General features: G+C 41.4%; 1 protein-coding gene across 1 annotated transcript in view; it reads left to right on the top strand.

Annotated features, from left to right (window-relative positions):
- crb2a (crumbs cell polarity complex component 2a) overlaps positions 1-20,969 on the top strand; it is a 74,082-nt gene extending 53,113 nt beyond the window's left edge. Inside the window, exons 8-13 of the mRNA XM_061980585.1 lie at positions 2,177-2,739; positions 6,636-6,801; positions 10,331-11,201; positions 11,328-11,444; positions 16,687-16,813; positions 20,699-20,969. Of these exons, the coding sequence (XP_061836569.1) occupies positions 2,177-2,739; positions 6,636-6,801; positions 10,331-11,201; positions 11,328-11,444; positions 16,687-16,813; positions 20,699-20,920 (2,066 nt within the window). The 3' untranslated portion in view covers positions 20,921-20,969. The remainder of the gene's footprint in view (positions 1-2,176; positions 2,740-6,635; positions 6,802-10,330; positions 11,202-11,327; positions 11,445-16,686; positions 16,814-20,698) is intronic.
- The last annotated feature ends 1,581 nt before the right edge of the window (positions 20,970-22,550 follow it).

The raw sequence follows: 22,550 nt of genomic DNA on the forward strand, positions 1-22,550 counted from the left end.
GCTGGAGCCTATCTCAGCTGCATTCGGGCGGAAGGCGGTGTACACCTTGGACAAGTCGCCACCTCGCAGGGCCAACACAGATAGACAGACAACATTCACACTCTAGGGCCAATTTAATGTTGGCCATCAGCCTATCCCCAGGTGCATGTTTTTGGAGGTGGGAGGAAGCCGGAGTACCCGGAGGGAACCCACGCAGTCACGGGGAGAATATGCAAACTCCACACAGAAAGATCCAGAGCCCGGGATTGAACTCAGGACTACTCAGGACCTTCGTATTGTGAGGCACATGCACTAACCCCTGTTTCACCGTGCTGCCCTAATGCGTGTTTATGTTTTTAAAGAAAAGTAATACAGTAAATTAATATTGGACTGAAAGTGAGAGATAATTATTGCCACAGTTGATGTGGAAGTTTGAATCAGTAGTTTATTGACTTAACATTTTCTATTAGCATAAAGGTACAAAAGTGAATGATTGATAGGAAATAAAATCTTATGATAATTTAGATGCAATCCCACAAGTAAAAAACAAACACGGCATATGAAAATGTATTTTAATTATATTAATATAATTATAATTATAAAGTCAATGCAAATACAAAGTAAATATTATGAAGTTATTTTTCTCACAAGGCACTTTCTGTTAGAGCAATTTGCTTATCCTTCTTATGAACAAGAAAACATAATGAACCTTTTTGAGCTAATTTTGCTTATTGTAAAATATTGTGTACTAAAATTTGACACATATTTCTTGAAATTAAAATAATTTGCCATTTCAGATCTTGTTGGCATATTATTTTACTTATTGTAGGTAATATACTGTAGCTCATATAACAATTATTAATCTACTTATTTTAAATAAATGTAAAATGTAAGTATAACTAAGAAATATGAAATATCTGACAGGTTTAAAATTGTATTCATTTCCTTTTTGTTGGGGGGGGGGGGGGGGGGGCTAAAAAATTATTTCTTTCTTACATGTTCACGCTATATTAATAATTGAAGTTATCGTCCAGAGAACCAGCGTCCTCCTTGGACTACATTTTTGTATTAGTTTTGGGGACCCTGTGGTTCTCAGTGGGGTATAGCTCATATTTTTTGTTTAATAATGTAAAAACTAAATAATGCATGTTTCTCTTTGTTATTTATTAATTTTTTAATCAAAACAACTAATATAAAATCAATGTTTTTTTCTTATTGAGATAGGCTCCAGCACCCCCTGGGGAATAAGCGGTAGAAAATGGATGGATGGATGGACTGATATATATATTTTTTTCTTAGCGGTCTTTAATAATAATATTAGTATGTCTACCTTACCATGACCTCAAAATACTCTCCCGGTATCAATCTTCAGTAATTATTTTTGTTACTACTGAAGTAACAGGCACTTCATGTCTGATAGATTGCAAGATGGAGGAGACTAAACATGATAGTAAGTTACAATTGTAACTTCATTTAGAAGTAAGTTTGACTTACCTCTGAAACGAAAAAAAAAAAATCAATTGAAAAAAATGTAATTCCCCTTATTTCAGTGTTCATATACTCATATACCACTGGACTACAAACTGCAACTAAATAATAAACTTGACCACATATACGTTAATAATAATTTACACTCTATAAACTCTTACTGTAGCATCCTTGTACTTTACCAAAAAAATGTACCTTGTTGCGGACATTTTCAACCCACTTGTTTTAAATTTGCGCTGTTGATAAAACATATTATTAGGTATTACCGTAATTTGTTGTTCACCGAAAACACAAAGCTAAGGTATCGATGCCTGTGTTCATATATCTCAACATATATTAACCCACATTGTGTTAGTGTACAACAATTCATTTATGTATTATTCCTTTCATCTGTATATATCGGCCCTCTGCTGAAAAAAATGTATTGGAGAATTTACCTGACAGCAATTCTATGTTTCATTTAAAAAATCATGAAACACAAAAGCTAAGCAGTTTTAGGTTTTGTATTTCGTTCCCTTGCTCTGCCCAAAATGAAAGAAACCGTGACTTTAAATCCAAAATAAACATTATAGTGTACTGTTACACCCCCACAAACAAGTAAGGATTCTATACATATTTTATTTGCACTCAGCTCTAACAGAGGAATTTGTATATGTTGTTGTCTTTATAACATTGTTGCTATTTTCAAACTGCTCATACTTCTTGACAGAATTGCAGTCGTGGACATACGGTCACGAGGACAGTTGGAGTTATAGCTCATATAAAATTGGCAGGAGCCATGGGAGGAACTTTCAAGTGTCCTTTTTCTTGAGGTCTCTAAAGCTGGAAGGACTAATCTTTCAGCTGAGAACCCCCTCAGGAGAAGTATACTTCTCAGTTTATTTAAATATGGGCAGGCTTTTGATCAGCTCTCTACCTAACGGCGCCCCACTAACCGCTCCCATATTTTTGGCGAGTGGCGAGAAGCACTTCCTTCTGGTGGAGATCCAGCAAAGACAAGTGGTCTTTGAGCATGCAAGTCTTCGTTACAGCGTAGGGGCCATACCTGAGGTGGTCATTAACGAAGGGGATCAGGCTTACCTGGGTGGACTTCCTGAAGACTGGGACTCTAAGCCTTGGGGCGGACATTACAAAGGCTGCCTGCAGGACGTCCGTTTAGATTCAGTGCATTTGGAGTTAGACGTATGGAGCAACGATGATGAAGAGGAAATGTATTCATCAAGTGGTGCTGAAAATGTAAAGAGAGGATGCATCAGTGACGATACTTGCAAGGTGGGAAGAGCTTTTTCATGTTTTACTTACCAAGAAAAATAATGTTTCAGTTGATGCTTGATTGCCAGATTTGATATGCCTCCCCCTCATCTACAGAATTGGAGCCCATTTCCCCGCAAAGACGGTGTGAATAAAGGAATGAAAAACTATTATTTTGATCACCTAATTGCATATTTCTATCGTCTGTGTGATGATTACTTCAAAACCGATATGGTGAACAATATGAGCAAAACATAAATTAAAAACAATCGCCATTTCCGGACTTCCCTGCTCTTCCATCTCCCTAGCTTGTGTTTCCTCAGCAGCATTTCCCCAAGCATCTGGAAGCAAACATTAGTTGTAGGGATGTCCGATAATATCGGCCTGCCGATAAATGCATTAAAATGTAATATCAGAAATTATCGGTATCGTTTTTTTTACTATCGGTATCGTTTTTTTGTTTTTTTTAGTAAATCAACATAAAAAACACAATATACACTTACAATTAGTGCACCAACCCAAAAAACCTCCCTCCCCCATTTACACTCATTCACACATCAAGGGGTTTTACGTTTCTTTCTGTTATGAATATTAATATTCTGGTTCCTACATTATATATCAATATATATCAATACAGTCTGCAAGGGATACAGTCCGTAAGCACACATGATTTAGGTGATCATGTGATTTTAGTTTTACTGGATCTAACAGCAGCATTTGATACGGTGGACCATAATATTTTAATTAGCCGCCTACAGCATCAAGTGGGAATCTGTGGTACTGCTTTGAGTTGGCTGAAGTCATATTTGACTAACAGGACCTTCTCTGTAAATGTTGCTGGATCTGAATCCTCTGTTGCTCCCTTGACATGTGGGGTCCCACAGGGCTCAGTTTTGGGACCACTTCTCTTTTCTATTTATTTACTTCCCCTGGGCTCAATCCTAAGAAAGCATGATATTTCTTTTCATTGTTATGCTGATGACATACAAATGTATTTTCCGTTAAAGAGAAATCATGCCTCTTCAATACAGCCATTACTTGCCTGTCTTGATGATATCAAGGCCTGGATGGCCCTAAACTTCTTAAATTTCAATGACAAGAAGACAGAAGTAATAGTGTTTGGACCTAGTGGTACCTGTGAGCTCCCCCCTGTTGACTTTGGCCCTTTGGCTTTGCACGTTAAGCCCATGGTCACCAACCTGGGCTTTCGTATTGACTGTGATTTTAAATTAGACCGTCAGATTGGCACAGTGGTGAAAGCCAGCTTTTTTTATTTACGTCAGCTGGCCAAGGTTAAAAACCTTCTTTCTAGGCAACAGTTAGAGACAGTAATCCATGCCTTTATCACATCTCGGCTGGATTACTGTAACTCTTTGTATTTTGGAATAAATCAATCCTCCCTCTCACGTCTGCAGCTGGTCCAAAATGCAGCTGCCCGACTTTTAACTAACACAAGAAAAAGAGAGCACATTACTCCTGTTTTAGCCTCCCTCCACTGGCTGCCTGTGTCTTTTAGAGTCCATTTTAAAATGATCTTACTTGTTTTTAAATCCTTACATGGTCTTGCCCCACCGTACCTCTCTGAGCTGCTCCACCTCTATGCCCCCACCCGGTCCCTCAGGTCAGCTGATCAGCTGATCCTGGAGGTACCCAAAACAAAGCGCAAGCTCAGAGGGGACAGAGCTTTCTCTGTTGCGGGTCCCAAAGTCTGGAACGATCTCCCTCTCCATGTGAGACAGGCCCCTTCTTTGGCTATTTTTAAGACCCTTCTTAAAACCCATTTTTATTCACTGGCTTTTAACCCAGCATGAGACTTTGAACTGTTTTTAGCTTTTAACTTTTTGAACTGTTTTTAACTTTTAAACTGTTTTTATTTAACAAACTGTTCTTAGGGTAATTTATATTTGCTTTTTAAATGTGTAATTTTATTTCTGTTTTAAATGTTATTTTTTAGTCTGTCCTTTGCCTTCATTTCTTTGTGGTGTACAGCCCTTTGTTTTTCAACTGTGCTTGTTTTTAAAGGGCTTTATAAATAAAGTTGGTATGGTATGGTATGGTATGGTGCTGCTGGTCCACTAATAGTACTAACCGTTAACAGTTAATTTTACTAATTTTCATTAATTACTTGTTTCTATGTAACTGTTTTTATATTGTTTTATTTTATTTGTTTTATTCAAGAATTTTTTTTAAATTTATTTATCTTATTTCATTAATTTTTTTAAAAAGTACCCTATCTTCACCATACCTGGTTGTCCAAATTAGGCATAATAATGTGTTAATTCCACGACTGGATGTATCGGTTGATATCGGTATCGGTAATTAAAGAGTTGGACAATATCGGAATATCGGATATCGGCAAAAAGCCATTATCGGACATCCCTAATTAGTAGTAGAGGACACAAAATAGAATACTGCTTATACTACTTACTTTCTATTTTTCTTTTTTCCTCATGTTCTGACTCAGTCTTTCTCCCTTCAAGGATGCTCTTGAGTTTCGGGGACTAATTTGGCTTGAGTCTTATAATTTTGTTCTATTCGATCTCCGACCAAGACCCTTTTTCTTCTAAGTCAGAATCAATGAGAAATCGTTGCAAATTACACTCCTCTCACTCGGTCGGTCCCATTTTGCGTGAGTCAACTTAAATACAGAGGTCCATACAGTCCTCATATTCTGATCATTTGCAAATGTATGCGGGCTGACCACTCCTTTAGTTGTATTGCTACAGCCTGCCACAACACAGTCGACAGACATATTGACTAATACCCTCAACTTCTGCGCGAAAAATTGAGATTCAGGAAAAAGATGCTACTAAAATACATACTACCCAATATGAAATTGTAGGTGAAAATGTTCACTTTATCCTTTAACAAACTTTTAATTGATCATTTAGGGCCCTATTGGCCCGTTTGAGTTTAAGTGTTTTTCACGTGCTCGAAATTACGCACATTTCTCTTATTTGTATTCTCCTATCCAGCCTGCGCACACGGCCCACTTTGCATAAATTAGGCAAAAGTGCTTAAGTCTGGAATAAAGGCGAGCTCGTTACCAATGAGGCAGACTTTGCCATGACACCTTTTTTGGAAGTGTGTACAAAGCAAGGAAAATTGAGTTTTATTAACACTTGTGAATGTCATTAAAATCAATGAAAAGATAACGTTTTGAATTTTAAAAGATCATATCAATAAAGGCAGTGTTGTCACGTTAATGTGTGTTGTCATGGTGATGTAATCTGTGTATGCACTATGCAGCGTCTTCCCCCGGCCGGATTTAACTTTATTGATGAAATGTTATTTACTTGTTATTATAAAGGTCCTGGCGCTGTTTGGGATGTTAAAAGTTGTGTTTCATACGAATGTTAGTGAAGTCGTGATATGCCAGGATGGGCTTGGACAGCTGTGTGTGTGTGTGCTTGTAAGGGTGAGCTTGGCAGCTGACAGTTTGATGTCTAAAACGGTCCAACTGTCTAAAAATATATTGGGAAATCATTACATTGTATTTGTATTTTCTATTAAATAGTCACATAGTTCAATGATCACGGTCCAGATAAAATCGCTGCATAACGTTGGACGTCCGTTAGTACCAGGATCAAATCCGAACTTCAAGTGCAATATAATGTTTCACCTTTGGGGGCGCTGGATTTATTGCAGCCTCAGAGGTGCGTCAGAACAAAAGTACTTAAGTGGATCAGAGAATACACGGAAGGCCAGTTATGACAGGAACATCCACATTTAAGGGTTGCTCCACCCAGAGTGTGCATCTTGGAGGAAGGCAGATTTAAGTCGAGGGGTAGAATGCTGTGTGGCCAGTATCCACACAATTGCGAGGCTTTTTTCACTTAAGCACAGGGAAAAATATAAAAAATGACATCCTGTCATTTTGAAATAAGGATTTATTTGTCATTTGTTTTTCTCAACAGATGAACCCCTGTCAAAACGGAGGAGAATGCACGGTCACGTTCAATGACTTCACATGTTCTTGTCCGAAGGAGTACACTGGAGTTACTTGTGAAACTCGAGTTTGGTGTGTCAGTGATCCTTGTTTAGATGGAAGCCAGTGTGTGGATCTCTCTGATGGGTATGAATGTAAGTAGAAGCATTAATTTCCCAATATTGTTCATGTAAACATGTCAAGTACTTCACAATGAGGAAAGAAAGCTTCTTAGGGCCGTTAGGAAACATTCAAAACTGGAATAAAGTGATCACATTACAGTCATCTAACTTTGCAATGTTGTGCGCATGCACATGTGTAATCCTGCTTTGGCCCGATTGTGTCAGAAAACATGAGCGCAAATCAAAACAATCACATCAGTCAAATGTGCCATACTTTGTATATTAAATGGGCCCAAGCACACTTTGAGGCTCTATAAAGCTTGTGTGCTACCTGAAACTCTAAAAGTTATTGATCTCTTAATATGAATGTGTTCTGTCTTTTTACTGTAGGTATTAGTGGCAATCGAAAATGCGTGTGTGTGTGTGTGTGTGTGAGTGTGTGTGTGTGTGTGTGTGTGTGTGTGTGTGTGTGTGTGTGTGTGTGTGTGTGTGTGTGTGTGTGTGTGTGTGTGTGTGTGTGAGAGAGAGCACACGCATCGGTCCCTATGACAGCGTGTTGTTTCCCCCCGAAAATTGGGTTTTATCTCAGGTTAGGCATTGCCCTTGGTATTTGGTATGGAATTAATATGCAGACTTAAATCATTGGGATCGCCAATCACATGTGAAAACAGCTGTGTAAACTTTATCAGTGAACACACACTCTCACAGTTCAGCACACTGATTTGAAATAAATAATAAAGAAACAGAGATTTCATCTTAAAATTTTAACTCTAAGTTACTATAACTTTATTCTGATGGTAGGGTAGTCAACAATAAATGGGGTGCCCTTAAAATCTGAAATAGACACAAAAGGGGTCCAACCTTAGCCTGGCCCATGCCCCTATTTCAGTGGTTCTCAAACTTTTTTTGTCATCCCCCACTTTGGACAAGGGAGAGTTTTCAAGCCCCACCTGCCCCCATCGCCCCAGCAGAACGCTAATGCCAAGCTTAACATTTTCAAATTTATTGAACATCAAGTAACATCAAGTTGTATACATTCAAACTCAAAAACATAAAATAACATCAAGTTCAATAATAGATAAAATAACTGTGCAGCTGTGGTATAACTTGCATCAAGTTCAATAATAAATAAAATAACTTGCATCAAGTTAATAGTAAATCAAACAAAGGTGTTATAACTTGCATCGAGTTCAATAATAAATCAAATAAAAGTGTTATAACTTGCATCAAGTTCAATAATAAATCAAATAAAAGTGTTATAACTTGCATCAAGTTCAATAATAAATCAAATAAAAGTGTTATAACTTGCATCAAGTTCAATAATAAATCAAATAAAAGTGTTATAACTTGCATCAAGTTCAATAATAAATCAAATAACTTGCATCAAGTTCAAAATAAATAAAATAAAAGTGCCACTTTGCAATCTTTGCAAAAAAAAAAGGAGGAGCTATGCATTTGGCAAGACAGGGCAAGTGACAGCACTTTGCCCCGGGAGAGCCACCTTGCTTCACTGTGAAACAGCACGGCTGTATGATCAGCTCCCATTTCCTCACACAGTGCAGAGAACAGTCGCGCTTTCAGTGGTCATGTTTTGATAAAATTTACCGCGCTCACAACATCTGTTAAAACCACATTGAGTTGGGGGCTGAGCTGCTTTGACGCGAGTGCTTCCCGGTGAATGACACAGTGTGTCCAACCCTCTTTATTAGAGCCTGCAGCCCGTTTCTTCACCCTGCCATGGTCTGTGCGCCATCAGAGCAAAAGCCCACACAGTTTTCCCATTTAAGGTCGTGTTCTTTGAGGAAACTGTCCATTATCTTGAACAGCTCATCAGCAGTGGCTCTATTTTTGATGTATTTGCAAAACAGCAAATCCTCGCACAGTGACTCGCCATTCACACAGCGGACGTATGCGATGAACAGGCAGTCTTTATTGCTGTCAGTAGCTTCGTCCACTTGTAAAGCAAAACGACTTTCTTTTCATTTGTCTACGAGTTGTTCCTCAAGATCACTTGCAATGTCGCATATATGTCTCGCAACTGTGTCGTTTGACAGTGGGACAGCTTTTCATTTTGCTGCGCTTGTCTCGTCAAGTTTGTTCGGCTTAGCCCCGCCCCCATTAGTTACTGTTGCTATGTCTGTCAAACTTTCGCTCCTACCTAGAAATTTAAAGCCTACAGGAAAAATAAGTAATTTACATTTATTTATATAGCGGATTTCACAGACAGAATCACAAAGTGATTTACAGTGTGTATAGAAAATGAAAGCATAGTAAAAAAAAAAAAATCTAAGAATATAATAAAAAAACTAATATTTAAAGTGAAATTTCCTCCCGTTCTTCGCGCCCCACCTGTCATGTCTCTATTCCCCACCAGTGGGGCGTGCCCCACACTTTGAGAAACGCTGCCCTATTTAGACACATTTCGGACCTCTTGGTACTTTTAGGGATAAGCCCATTTTGGATACCGTGGGACCTTTAGTGGGAAGATGGTTCTTTTGGTGGTAATTTGGGACCGTCAATTATCATAGTAATTTCCTGAATCCATGGACTATCTTGGAAACAAGTAGATAAGCCCCAATCCCTTTAGCGACACTTCTTGTGAAAATGTTCCCCTAAAAGTCAGAGCCAATTTTATAAGTGCCCCAACTCGTCCAGGGAAGTTGTCTGTCCCTCAGGATTGTGTAAGTCTAGATTCATGTGGTGGCCAACAGCTGGTTCTGTAAACAGCTGTAACCAATTTGGACACCAGTACAACTTGAAACATCCCACACAAGCATAAAGCGTAACCCACAACAAGACCACAAAGGTAAACTCTGAGGCTTCCCTGAGGGGTTGGGAGAAGTATTGGGCTATTCGTTCATTTGTGTAGCTCAGGAATTATATTTATATGGCGCTTTTCCTTAGTGACTCAAAGCGCTTTACATAGTGTGGGATCTGAGCCGAGGATGTCGTTGTGGCTTGTGCAGCCCTTTGAGACACTTGTGATTAAGGGCTATATAAATAAACTTTGATTGATAGTGAAAACCATTATCTAAATTACATTTAAACCAGTCTGGGTGGCACTGGGAGCAGGTGGGTAAAGTATCTTGCCCAAGGACACAACGGTAGTGATTGGATGCCGGAAGCGGGTATCTTACCTGAACCCTCAAGTTGCTGGCACGGCGCTCTACCAACCGAGCTACGCCACCCAACAGAAATTGCAGACTGATTGGCACCTGCCTCCATTAGGTTCCCAAGACATACAATCACATTCATGGGCGTGAAGGTACTGACTTTTGGAGCTAAGCAGCTGATGTAACAGAGTTGAACTGCAACAAGACAGATGCACTATATCGACTTCGCCTTCTCACAGGGCAACTGACCTGTTCTGATGCTTGCTAGCAGGTTTGCATCAACATATTCTTCATCATCCCAACATCTGTAAGGCCTGATATACCTCAGGGCTGACATTGTTTCGGTCATTCTGAAAATATTAGTATTGTTTTTAAAAGAAATGTTAACACATATCTTCTCATTTGTCAACAATAATAATAATTACTGATGTTCATGTGCTTATTTTTAGGTCTGCACAATGCCACGTTTGACAACAGTCCTGCACAATTCAGTTCTGGAGGTTCACTGACTGAACCTGTGTCTTCAATATACATGGAGTTAAGGACCCGTTCTGACAATGCAGTTCTCTTAAGGGCCTCCCGGGATTCTGACCAGCTAATGATTGGTCTGCTGGATTCCATTGTTTGGGTTGAGATTCACGTAGCCAACAGAGCCGAGACAGTGACCTTCACAGGAGAACGTAAAGTGGCTGATGGGAGGTGGCATCGAGTAAATGTGTCGATGACAACGAGAGATCAAAACGCTTCTCCCTGGATGATCACTGTGGATGGAATTATCGATGCCAGTAGCCTGCCGCAGATAACAGGGAGTTTACACTTTCTCAATGATAAAGGGGTTTTACTCACCTTAGCAGAGAGCTTTACTGGCTGTTTGAGTGCAGTAAGGGTTGGAGGAGTATTTCTTCCTTTTGTCGATGTCTACGACACTCCACAATTGTCTCAGTTCCACTTATTTGGGAAGCAAATAATTAACTTGGGTTGTAGTAGTGCACCTGTTTGTAATTCCAACCCTTGTCTAAATGGAGCAACTTGTAACGATATCTTTAATAAGTTTTATTGCGAATGTGACTCCGGTTGGGAGGGAGAACAATGCGACACGGATACTGACGATTGTGTATCTCAGCCTTGTTTTAATGGGAAGTGTAAGGACTACTTTGCTGGTTTTGAGTGTCTGTGCCACCCAGGATATGCCGGCCCTCTGTGTGAGGTGGACATGGATGAATGTGAGCACCATATTTGTGAACATGACGCCACCTGTAAAGACGGAACTAACATGTACACCTGTATATGCCCAAAGGGTTACAGTGGGCCACTATGCCAGTGAGTACACTTATACACTATATAGTACATGTAATTGTGTTATGGTATCATTTATATGCTTGAAGTTGTTTTGCGGACAGTAAACCAGGACCAGGTTAATTAAAATAGACCTGATTGTTTCAACAGGTGGGACTACCCGCCACTACAATGTCGTAAAGATGTGCTTTGTGCAAATGATGGAATCTGCAACGATGGGCTCTGGGGAGCTAACTGTACATGTATGCCAGGTTTCAAAGGCAAAAGGTATGTTTTCAAACTCCCTATTATAGGCATACCACTGAATATCAAATATCCACAATAATCCCCTGGATTCAATTTCACAACAAATCAAATGTGTCTCAAGGAAAGGAGGCGTCCAGGAGGCATCTCGACTAAATGCAAACTCGATCTTTACTAGCTCCTCTCGATGCAAAAGAGCAGAGGCTCTATTCTTAGCTCCTCAGTTTGTCGGTCACTATTTAAAATGGCTGAAAATCCAGGCCTCAATTTAGAGATAGTGAGCCTTATCTCAGAAGATCCACACACAGCTCTGAATCTAAAGGTCACAGCTTGATGAGGAAATCAGGACCACATCATGTAGAAATTGCAGGGACAAGATCACAAGGCCCCCAAACTGGACACCCTTTACACGTTGGCTGCACAAAGAAATTAATTTATTGAAAATAACTAATAGAACAGTTGTCAAAGTGCAGCCTTGGCTTCCACCAAGGCTTAGTTAGAGTGAACATGACTAACTTAGTGCTGGCAACAAGAACTAGTCTTCTGCTCCATGTGTACAAGGACAGAATAGCACGTAGTAGCATGCAAGGAATATTGCACTCCCAGAGCACCTCCCCCAGGGCATCGCAGTGGGCACAGTCAAATGCCTTTTCCAAGCCCACGAGCACATGTGGACCGGTTGGGCAAACTCCCATGCCCCTTCCAGGACCTTTACAAGAATTTAGTGCTGAGTAAATTGGGATGAAACCACATGTAGTTGAGGTTGAGCGATCATACTCTTCCGTCCAGCACTCTGAAATAGACTTTCCCAGGAAGGCTAAGGAGTGTGCGTAGTTAAAAAACACCATCTCGTCATCCGTCTTGAAAAGCATGACACTGGCCTGGCAGTTCAAAGGTACTGTTCTCAGCTATCACGCAGTGTTTAAGAGACGTGTCAATCATGACAGCCCCACAACATCAAGGGTCTTAAGGAATTCAGGGTGAAACTCAACCACCCCCGTAGCCTTGCCACTGAGGAGTAAGGTCAACATGGCATCTGTGCACACTGTAAACGGTGTGGACAATAGGGGTTGCACGACGTTCTCGACTAGACCCCGATGACAGTCAAGCCGACGTCAACTCTTTACTGATAACGTTGTTCATAATTTTACCGATCATTAATAAAAACATATGACGAGGGAATGTTTTCCAAAAATGTTTATTCACTGACAACATCAAGGCATACGCAAGGTATTCTCGCACACCACAGCGAGAATACCAACAACAAGCCTTAAATCAGCTTTACCTTAATATTGAATCAACAACATTAATTTTACTTCTTTCCCCTAAATTCCACCGTGAGTGTGTGTCCGCCAAGGCCCTCACATGTACAGCTGCCTTTCCACTCTAGTGTATCGACTTCTAAAAGTCTCATCTCCAAGCTCTTTGAATAAAATAACAAAAAGAGCTGGACAAAGTAGCTGGGGAGAGATATGTCTGAGCTTCTCTGTTGAGGCTGCTGCTCCCACCACCCGACTTCAAATAAGCAGAAGATGATGTATGGATGGATGGATGGACAGCAGTAAAATAAAAACAAAAATCACCCTGTATCTTATTGTCGATCTCATTTTAACAAAGACACTCACACACATTGTGACAACCTACCCCACACAGGGACATGTCATATGTTATTCATACGTTTGTAACATGTCATACTGTTATGAATAACTTATTTTTTAAAAGGCAAAAAGGCAGAAGTAAATTTAAATAACAAATACATTTATGAATGCATCTTGAGACAAAATGAAACACATGAATGAACAACACACATGGGGCTTGATTTACTAAGATCACTATTCAGTGGCTTAGTGGTTAGAGTGTCCGCCCTGAGATCGGTAGGTTGTGAGTTCAAACCCCGGCTGAGTCATACCAAAGACTATAAAAATGGGACCCATTACCTCTCTACTTGGCACTCAGCATCAAGGGTTGGAATTGGGGGTTAAATCACCAAAAAATGATTCCCGGGCGCGGCACCGCTGCTGCCCACTGCTCCACTCACCTCCCAGAGGGTGATAAAGGGGATGGGTCAAATGCAGAGGACAAATTTCACCACACCTAGTGTGTGTGTGACAATCATTGGTACTTTAACTTTAACTTTAGAAAGTAGCTATTAGCTAACAAATAGCTAAATGGTAAATGTAAATGGGTTATACTTGTATAGCGCTTTTCTACCTTCAAGGTACTCAAAGCGCTTTGACACTATTTCCACATTCACCCATTCACCCACACATTCACACACTGATGGCGGGAGCTGCCATGCAACGACCAATCAGGAGCAAGGGTGAAGTGTCTTGCTCAAGGACACAACGGACGTGACGAGGTTGGTAGAAGGTGGGGATTGAACCAGGAACCCTCAGGTTGCTGGCACGGCCACTCTCCCAACCGCGCCACGCCATCCCCAAATATAGCTAAATAAGTTGTGTGTAACCGAGAGTTTGTAGTAGAGATAAGCTCAGCAGACGGTAACCAGGAATTTGAGAAGCACTTTTCTTCATTGACAATCGTCACGTTTCTCCTCAAAAGCACTCGTCATCAAGGCACCTGCCCTTGAACCACACACTCACTTACGGCTTCACAATAATAGCGTGACGAGTCACATCTGGTCCAATTGCGCCAACAAAAATAAAAAATGGCTTACGGGCAGCACAGTGGACAGGGTTTAGTGCATGTGCCTCACAATACAAAGGTCCTGAGTTCAATCCCGGGCTCAGGATTTTTCTGTGTGGAGTTTGCATGTTCTCCCCGTGGGTTCCCTCCAAGTACTCCGGCTTCCTCCCACCTCCAAAAACATGCACTTGGGCATAGGTTGATTGGCAACACAAAATTGGCCCTAGTGTGTGAATGTTGTCTGTCTATCTGTGTTGGCCCTGTGATGAGGTGGCAACTTGTCCAGGGTGTACCCCGCCTTCCGCCCGAATGCAGCTGAGATAGGCTCCGGCACCCCCTGCGACCCCAAAAGCGACAAGCGGTAGAAAATGGATGGATGGATGGGCTTACGAGTGCAAATGATAAAACTGTCCATACTACCAGTTGGCATGTTGCAGGTGATCTACTAAGACTGCATGTACAATTGATAACCAGTACAAAAGTGGTGCAGACCGTATTCAGAAATTCAAATGAGGTTTTTTCGTATATACCAGTTGTCACCATGGAGACACACATTTTCTGCACACATATGTGCTCCAACCTGTGGCGTTTTACACAACTATGAATCTGTAACACCTATTTGTGCCCTGGGTTGTTGATTACCTGACTGACAGACCACAGTACGTGCGACTGCAGGACTGTGTGTCTGACAAGCTGGTCAGCAACACCGGGGCCCCGCAGGGCACAGTCCTCTCCCCCTTGCTCTTCACCATGTACACCACCGATTTCCACTATCACTCAGAGTCCTGCCACCTTCAGAAGTTTTCTGATGACTCTGCAATAGTGGAGTGTATTGAGGATGGTGATGATGAGGAATACAGGACACTGGTGGAGGACTTTGTCACATGGTGTGGAAAGAACCACCTCCAGCTTAATGTGACGAAGACCAAGGAGCTGGTTGTGGACCTGGGAAGGAGGAGGAGTACTCCGGCGACCCCTGTTTCCATCAGGGGGGTCGATGTGGACATGGTTGAGGATTATAAATACCTCGGTGTACACATCGACAACAAGCTAAATGGGTCAAAACACGCTGAGGCACTCTACAAGAAGGGACAGAGCCGCCTCTACTTCCTCAGGAGGCTAGGATCCTTCAACGTCTGTCCAAAGATGATGAAGATGTTCTACGAGTCGGTGGTGGCGGGCGCCTTCTTATACGCCGTGGCCTGCTGGGGCAGCGTGCTGAGACCGAGGGACGCAAACAGACTGGACAAGTTGGTAGAGAAGGCCAGTAACGTGGTGGGAGTGGAGCTAGACTTTCTGGCGGTGGTTTCAGAGAGGAGAAGTCTAGCAAAGCTCCTAGCCATTATGGACAACACCTCCCACCCACTACACTCTGACCTTGCAGAGAGAATGAGCACGTTCAGTGGAAGGCTCAGACTCCCAAAATGCAACACGGAACGACACAGGAGATCCTTCATACCGACAGATCCGACTGTATAATGCATATGTTCCTTGACTGCACTTAAATGTAGAGTATATGTAGAATATATTTATATTATTTATATATTATATATATAATATATAATGTATTATATATATTATATTATTTATTATTATTATTGTCTATTGTGAGCGAACTGTGGTGCTGAATTTCCCCCAGGGATCAATAAAGTACTTTCTATTCTATTCTATTCGGGTTGGACCACTCATCTGTGCATCAGTTAGGGACGTCTCTGCGCTGCTGACTTGTCTCCGCTCAAGATGATCCCCTGCTAGCTCCAATGTGGACTGGACTCTCACATTATTAACTAGATCCACTCGACGTCCATTGCACCAGTCGCCCTGGGGCGGGGGGTCCCCACATTTGTGGTCCCCTCCAAGGTTTCTCATTGTATCCCATTGGGTTGAGTTTTTTCTTGCCCTGATGTGGGATCTGAGCCGAGGATGTCGTTGTGGCTTGTGCAACCCTTTGAGACACTTGTGATTAAGGGCTGTATAAATAAACTTTGATTGACTATTAGAAGCACAATCTAGACAATTGGACCTATTCTTAGTACGCCAAATACACGCTTTGCAATGTTGCACTCTGGAATGATTCAAATATATAAATGTATATATATATATATATGTATAAAATGCCATTGTAGCATGTCTCTTCCTCTCTCACAGCCATTTGTGCCCAACTGTGTTAGTTTGCATTAACATTCCAGACATGTACAGTATTAGTACTGATAAATCACATAATAAGTGCTAAATAATTATATTTGCATCTCCCCCTGCCAGTATTGTGGGTGTTCTGATGATCAGCACATATTTTGGGTATTTATGAAGGCACACTAAATGCTTTTTGCTCACTTAAGAGACACAAGCTTAGTAGATCAGATTTGCGTGTGCTATCAAGTGTATTTTAATACATGCAGACCTTTGGTAGATCGAGTCCATTATTTGTAACCTGTTTGAGGCCTCACGTGGCTTTGAAAGTAAATAATTATTAACTATTTGACAACATTTATCTTTGGTGTTTCATACTTTGAGTTTTTTGAGTATATTTTCATTATAACTAAGGGTTTATTACACATTGGACATTTCTACACTGAAAAAATATTTTTTTCCAACTTGGATTGGATGTTTTTGGTTGCAGATGTGAAATGGAGATTGACGAGTGTGACTCGAACCCGTGCCGACACGGTGGATCTTGTTTGGACCGCTTCAACATGTTCGTGTGTGAATGTCCACCAGGATACAGTGGCTCAATCTGTGACATCAACGTAAGTCTTTGTTTGTGGGATGTCTTCAAGTTGAACTGAAGGAAACAAGACTTCAGTGTACAAAATGTACAGAAGAAATCTCCAATTTACTTTAAAAGTTACTTTGTCAAACGAAAAATGTTAATGTTTTGTTTACATGACTGGCAACATTTGAGTTATTCATATCTTTACTCAAACAGTACCGTTGTTGTTTTCATGCATTTTTGTGGTCAATTGTCATAAAAAAAAAAAACCGAAACTGGGTAACACATGGCACACTGACAAAGCTTAACCTATTATTACTATAACAATCTACAAGGTTAATATAGGTTGCTTCTCTTTCTTCCCCTCCATCTTTCTGCATTATATTGTATCTCTAGTTATCATTACGTATATGTATTGTTGCATTTGAACAACTGTATTATTGATAATATACAAACCTCGTTTCCATATGAGTTGGGAAATTGTGTTAGATGTAAATATAAACGGAATACAATGATTTGCAAAACCTTTTCAACCCATATTCAATTGAATGCACTACAAAGACAAGATATTTAATGTTCAAACTCATAAACTTTATTTTTTTTTTTGCAAATAATAATTAACTTATAATTTCATGGCTGTAACACGTGCCAAAGTAGTTGGGAAAGGGCATGTTCACCACTGTGTTACATCACCTTTTCTTTTAACAACACTCAATAAACGATTGGGAACTGAGGAAACTAATTGTTAAAGCTTTGAAAGTGGAATTCTTTCCCATTCTTGTTTTATGTAGAGCTTCATTGTTCAACAGTCCGGGGTCTCCGCTGTCGTATTTTACGCTTCATAATGCGCCACACATTTTCGATGGGAGACAGGTCTGGACTGAAGGCGGGCCAGGAAAGTACCCACACTCTTTTTTTACGATGCCACGTTGTTGTAACACGTGCTAAATGTGGCTTGGCATTGTCTTGCTGAAATAAGCAGGGGTGTCCATGAAAAAGACGGCGCTTAGATGGCAGCATATGTTGTTCCAAAACCTGTATGTACCTTTCAGCATTAATGGTGCCTTCACAGATGTGTAAGTTACCCATGCCTTGGGCACTAATGCACCCCCATACCATCACAGATGCTGGCTTTTGAACTTTGCGTCGATAACAGTCTGGATGGTTCGCTTCCCCTTTGGTCTGGATGACACGATGTCGAATATTTCCAAAAACAATTTGAAATGTGGACTCGTCAGACCATGGAACACTTTTCCACTTTGCATGAGTCCATCTTAGATGATCTCGGGCACAGAGAAGCCGGCGGCGTTTCTGGATGTTGTTGATAAATGGCTTTCGCTTTGCATAGTAGAGCTTTAACTTGCACTTACAGATGTAGCGACAAACTGTATTTAGTGACAGTGGTTTTCTGAAGTGCTCCTGAGCCCATGTGGTGATATCCTTTAGAGATTGATGTCGGTTTTTGATACAGCGCCGTCTGAGGGATCAAAGGTCACGGTCATTCAATGTTGGTTTCCGGCCATATTGATTTCTCCAGATTCTCTGAACCTTTTGATGATATTATGGACCGTAGATGTTAAAATCCCTAAATTTCTTGCAATTGCACTTTGAGAAACGTTGTTCTTAAACTGTTTGACTATTTGCTCACGCAGTTGTGGACAAAGGGGTGTACCTCGCCCATCCTTTCTTGTGAAAGACTGAGCATTTTTTGGGAAGCTGTTTTTATACCCAATCATGGCACCCACCTGTTCCCAATTAGCCTGCACACCTGTGGGATGTTCCAAATAAGTGTTTGATGAGCATTCCTCAACTTTATCAGTATTTATTGCCACCTTTCCCAACTTTTTTGTCACGTGTTGCTGGCATCAAATTTTAAAGTTAATGATTATTTGCAAAAAAAAAAAAAAGTTTATCAATTTGAACATCAAATATGTTGTCTTTGTAGCATATTCAACTTAATAAGGGTTGAAAATGATTTGCAAATCATTGTATTCCGTTTATATTTACATCTAACACAATTTCCTAACTCATATGGAAACGGGGTTTGTAGGTAAATTATTGGTATTGTTCATTATCAATAGCGCTATTTCTATTGGTAATTGTATTGCTCCATTTGTAGTGTAATAATGCTCAAAAACAACAACAGAAATAAATAATAATACAGAAATGATTTGCCATTTCTGTATTATTATTTATTTCGTTAACTGCTTCTTTATTATCACTTTTACCATCATATTTGTACATATTCTATTTGCTGATGTTGCTCTATTGTTGTTGTTGTTATTGTTGTGTTTGCTGTTGTTGTTTTTGTCTCTCTGCCTTATCCCCTCCTGTCCCCACAATTTCCGCCTCTGTCTTCCTTTTTTCCTCTTTCTATGCCCTCCTGCTCCGGCCCGGCTGCACCAAATGATAATATAAATACATTTAATAAAGTAAAAATACAAATAAGGCAACAAGAGAAGTATCCTACACTTTTTTTTTGTAAAGTAAATCTGAACAGCCGATATGGCATTTACATCAACTATATGATTTGCCTGAGAAGCTGGACAGGACAAAAAAAACGTATGAATGATAAACATTTTTAATTAGGGTTGCCAATTCACCAACTCTTCCGATATTTACTGGTAGTGGAAGATACAGTATCGGTGTGCATATATCATCATCATCATTGTCTCACTGGTGAAATTTTTAGGCAACAGTCATTTGTTTTATTCTGTTTATTTTATCTTGCACTAAAATTAGATGATTTCCAATAAAACACGCATCTAGTTAAATTCAAATTTGAGTCGAATAGTAGAAAAAGCTGGCAGATCATGACAGTAGCCCCTTCAACAAAAGACATTCCAGATGTTTAAAGTAGTCCCAGACGTAAAAGAAAAAGTCCGGAATCAAGGGAGGATGGAGGAGAACTGTGGTTGGTCACCAGACTGCGTGGCCACAGCAACCAGTCCAAGCCATGTGTCCCCAAAGCCAGTGGGGCAGAGTTAGGTGACGTAGTGGACGCCCAGGTCCCGAGTAGTAGGCATTGGTGCTGTTGCCGCAGAGGGCATCCATGGAATGGCCACTGCTGTGGCCGACAAGGAGGAATACAAGCATGAAATGGGAACTTTGTTAGTCAGTGTGTAGGCAGAGCGCGGTACAGGTGCTTCTATAGCGGGCAAGCTGGAGGTGGCCTCTGGAGATGACCCACCGCAGGTGGAGCTGGTGGCAGCGTCCTGGGAAGAGCCACGGTAGGCAAAGTACATGGCGCTTAGCAAAGGCTGTGTGGCTGCTTCAGCAAGATAAGAGAGTCTTTGCAACGGTTCGCGCCATGTGGTCAAGCAGGCTCGTGCTTTTGCCGCCGATGGTCCTCCACTTGTGCACTTGAGTGTAGCTGGGCCACAGGTACCACGCCTGGGTTTCACTGGCTGGCAGCAACACTCATGAAAATAGTGGCAACGTGTGCAATTGGATTATCAAACTCAGGTTGAGGTGGCAAGGTGGCATGTCCGCATCCAAGTCTTGGGTTGTGGAGGCCTGTGTGGGGAAGCCACTGGGGTCTGCTTACTCCTGTGTCAAGCACCAGCATTTGTCTTGGCTGTGGCACTGGGGCAGACCAGGTTCATCCGCACCACTTGCCCTTCGGGGCCCCACACCATGTGTTCCAATACGTCTGGACTGTAACACTTACTTTCATCCTCCAGAGCCTGAAAGATCAGCATCTCCCATTCAGCCATCTCAGTGTCCTGTACAGTTGATCGCCCACTGCGAGGTCGCTTGTTTACTGTGTCATTCTGTAACAAATTTACGTCTTGCGGTTGTTGAGACCCCAAGATGCGGAGACAGGAGACGGCGTGAAAGTAAAAATGTATTTAATAAACAAAAACATTGTGCGATAGTTCACTTTCCATTGCTAATGCCCACTTCTTATTTTCTTTTCCAGCAACAAACGCGTGAACAAGAAGTGTCCTGGCTGGTGGTCTTGGTGCCCCTGTTGTCCTTCTGCATTCTCATTTTCATCCCCGCTTTTGTCTTCCTAATACAAACAACGAGAACGAAGCGCCAGTCTGAGGGGGCTTACAGTCCCAGTTCTGAGGAGTTGGCTGGGGCTCGCTTGGCCATGGACAGAATGCTCAAAGTTCCACCAGAGGAAAGACTCATCTGAACGATAGTCAACAGCAGAAACTGTGCCGTTTTTTTTTTGTTTTTTTTTATAAAGTACTACAAATCGTTTTGTTGGCTGCAGCCTTCCAGAGGCTACACAATTTGTATTTCATTGTACACAAAGCACATACACATTACACATACATTCAAGTATATTATACTCATGTACTTAAAAGTACAACAACATTAGATGCAGAGTATTTCAAAGCAAGATTACCTGCAAGAGATAGAAATACACTGCTCAAAAAAATTAAAGGAACACTTTGAAAACACATCAGATTTCAATGGTGAAAAAAAAAATGTCGGATATCGATACTGATATGGACAGTTTAATGTCTCAGGAACAAAAGGCTGCCACATCTTTTGATGGAAATAAAAGTTTTCAGCCTACAGAGGGCTCAGTATATAGACACCCCAAAAATCAAAGTGAAAAAATGATGTGGCAGGCTCGTCCTAAATTCAATTTCTGCAACTCAAAATTATTTTCAATATCTTGTGTGGCCCCCACGTGCTTTTATGCATGCTTGACAACGTCGCGGCATGCTCCTAATGAGACGACGGATGGTGTCTTGTGGGCATCAGTGAGCCCCTGTAAAGTCTGAGGAGCAACCTGGCGGCGTCTGATGGACCGAAACATTATGTCCCAGAGGTGTTCTATCTGGTTTAGATCAGGTGATCGTGAGGGCCATTCAATTGTGTCAATCCCTTCATCCTCCAGATACTGTCTGCATACTCTTGCCACATGAGGCCGGGCATTGCACCAGCGTAGGGTCTGGCAAATAGGGTGCAAGGATTTCAATGGCAGTCAGACTGCCGTTCTCTAGAACGGCAGTCTACAGTCAGCCTGTAGAGGTCTGTTTTCCCTCCATGGAAATGCCTCCCCAGACCATCACTGACTCACCACCGAATGGGTCATACTGAATGATGTTGCAGGCAGCATAGTGCTCTTCTTGGCTTCTCCAGACCCTTTCACGTCTATCACAGGTGCTCAGGTTAAACCTGCTCTCATCTGTGAAAAGCACAGGGCGCCAGTGGCGGACTTGTCAATTCTGGTGTTCTATGGCAAATGCCAATCGGGCTCCACGGTTCTGAGCAGTGAGCTCAGGGCACACTACAGGACGTCGTGCCCTGAGGCCACCCTCGTGAAGTCTGTTTCTGACTGTTTGGGCAGAGACATTCACACCAGTAGCCTGTTGGAGGTCATTCTGTAGGGCTCGGGCAGTGCTCAACCTGTTCCTCCTTGCACAAAGCAGCAGATATCGGTCCTGCTGATGGGATGATGACCGTCTACGGCCCTGTCCACCTCTCCTAAAGTAACTGCCTGTCTCCTGGAATTTCCTCCATGCTCTGGAGATTGTACTGGGAGACATCAAATCTTCTTACAACAGCATGCATGGATGTGCCATCCTGGAGGAGTAGGACAATCTGCGCAACTTCAGGAGGGTTAAGAAATCGCCTCATGTTCCCAGTCGTGATAATGACTCTAGCTAAAGCCAACACTTGTGGAAAAATCAGTTAAAAAAGATCAAGAGGGAGGAACTTGAAATGGCCTCCACCTGCAAAACCAGTCCTGTTTTGGGGGCCATCTCGTTGCACCTGTTGTTAATTCCATCAACACCAATGCAGCTGAA

This window comes from Nerophis lumbriciformis, linkage group LG20 (genome assembly GCF_033978685.3).
Source record: "Nerophis lumbriciformis linkage group LG20, RoL_Nlum_v2.1, whole genome shotgun sequence".
Taxonomy (NCBI): Eukaryota; Metazoa; Chordata; class Actinopteri; order Syngnathiformes; family Syngnathidae; genus Nerophis; species Nerophis lumbriciformis.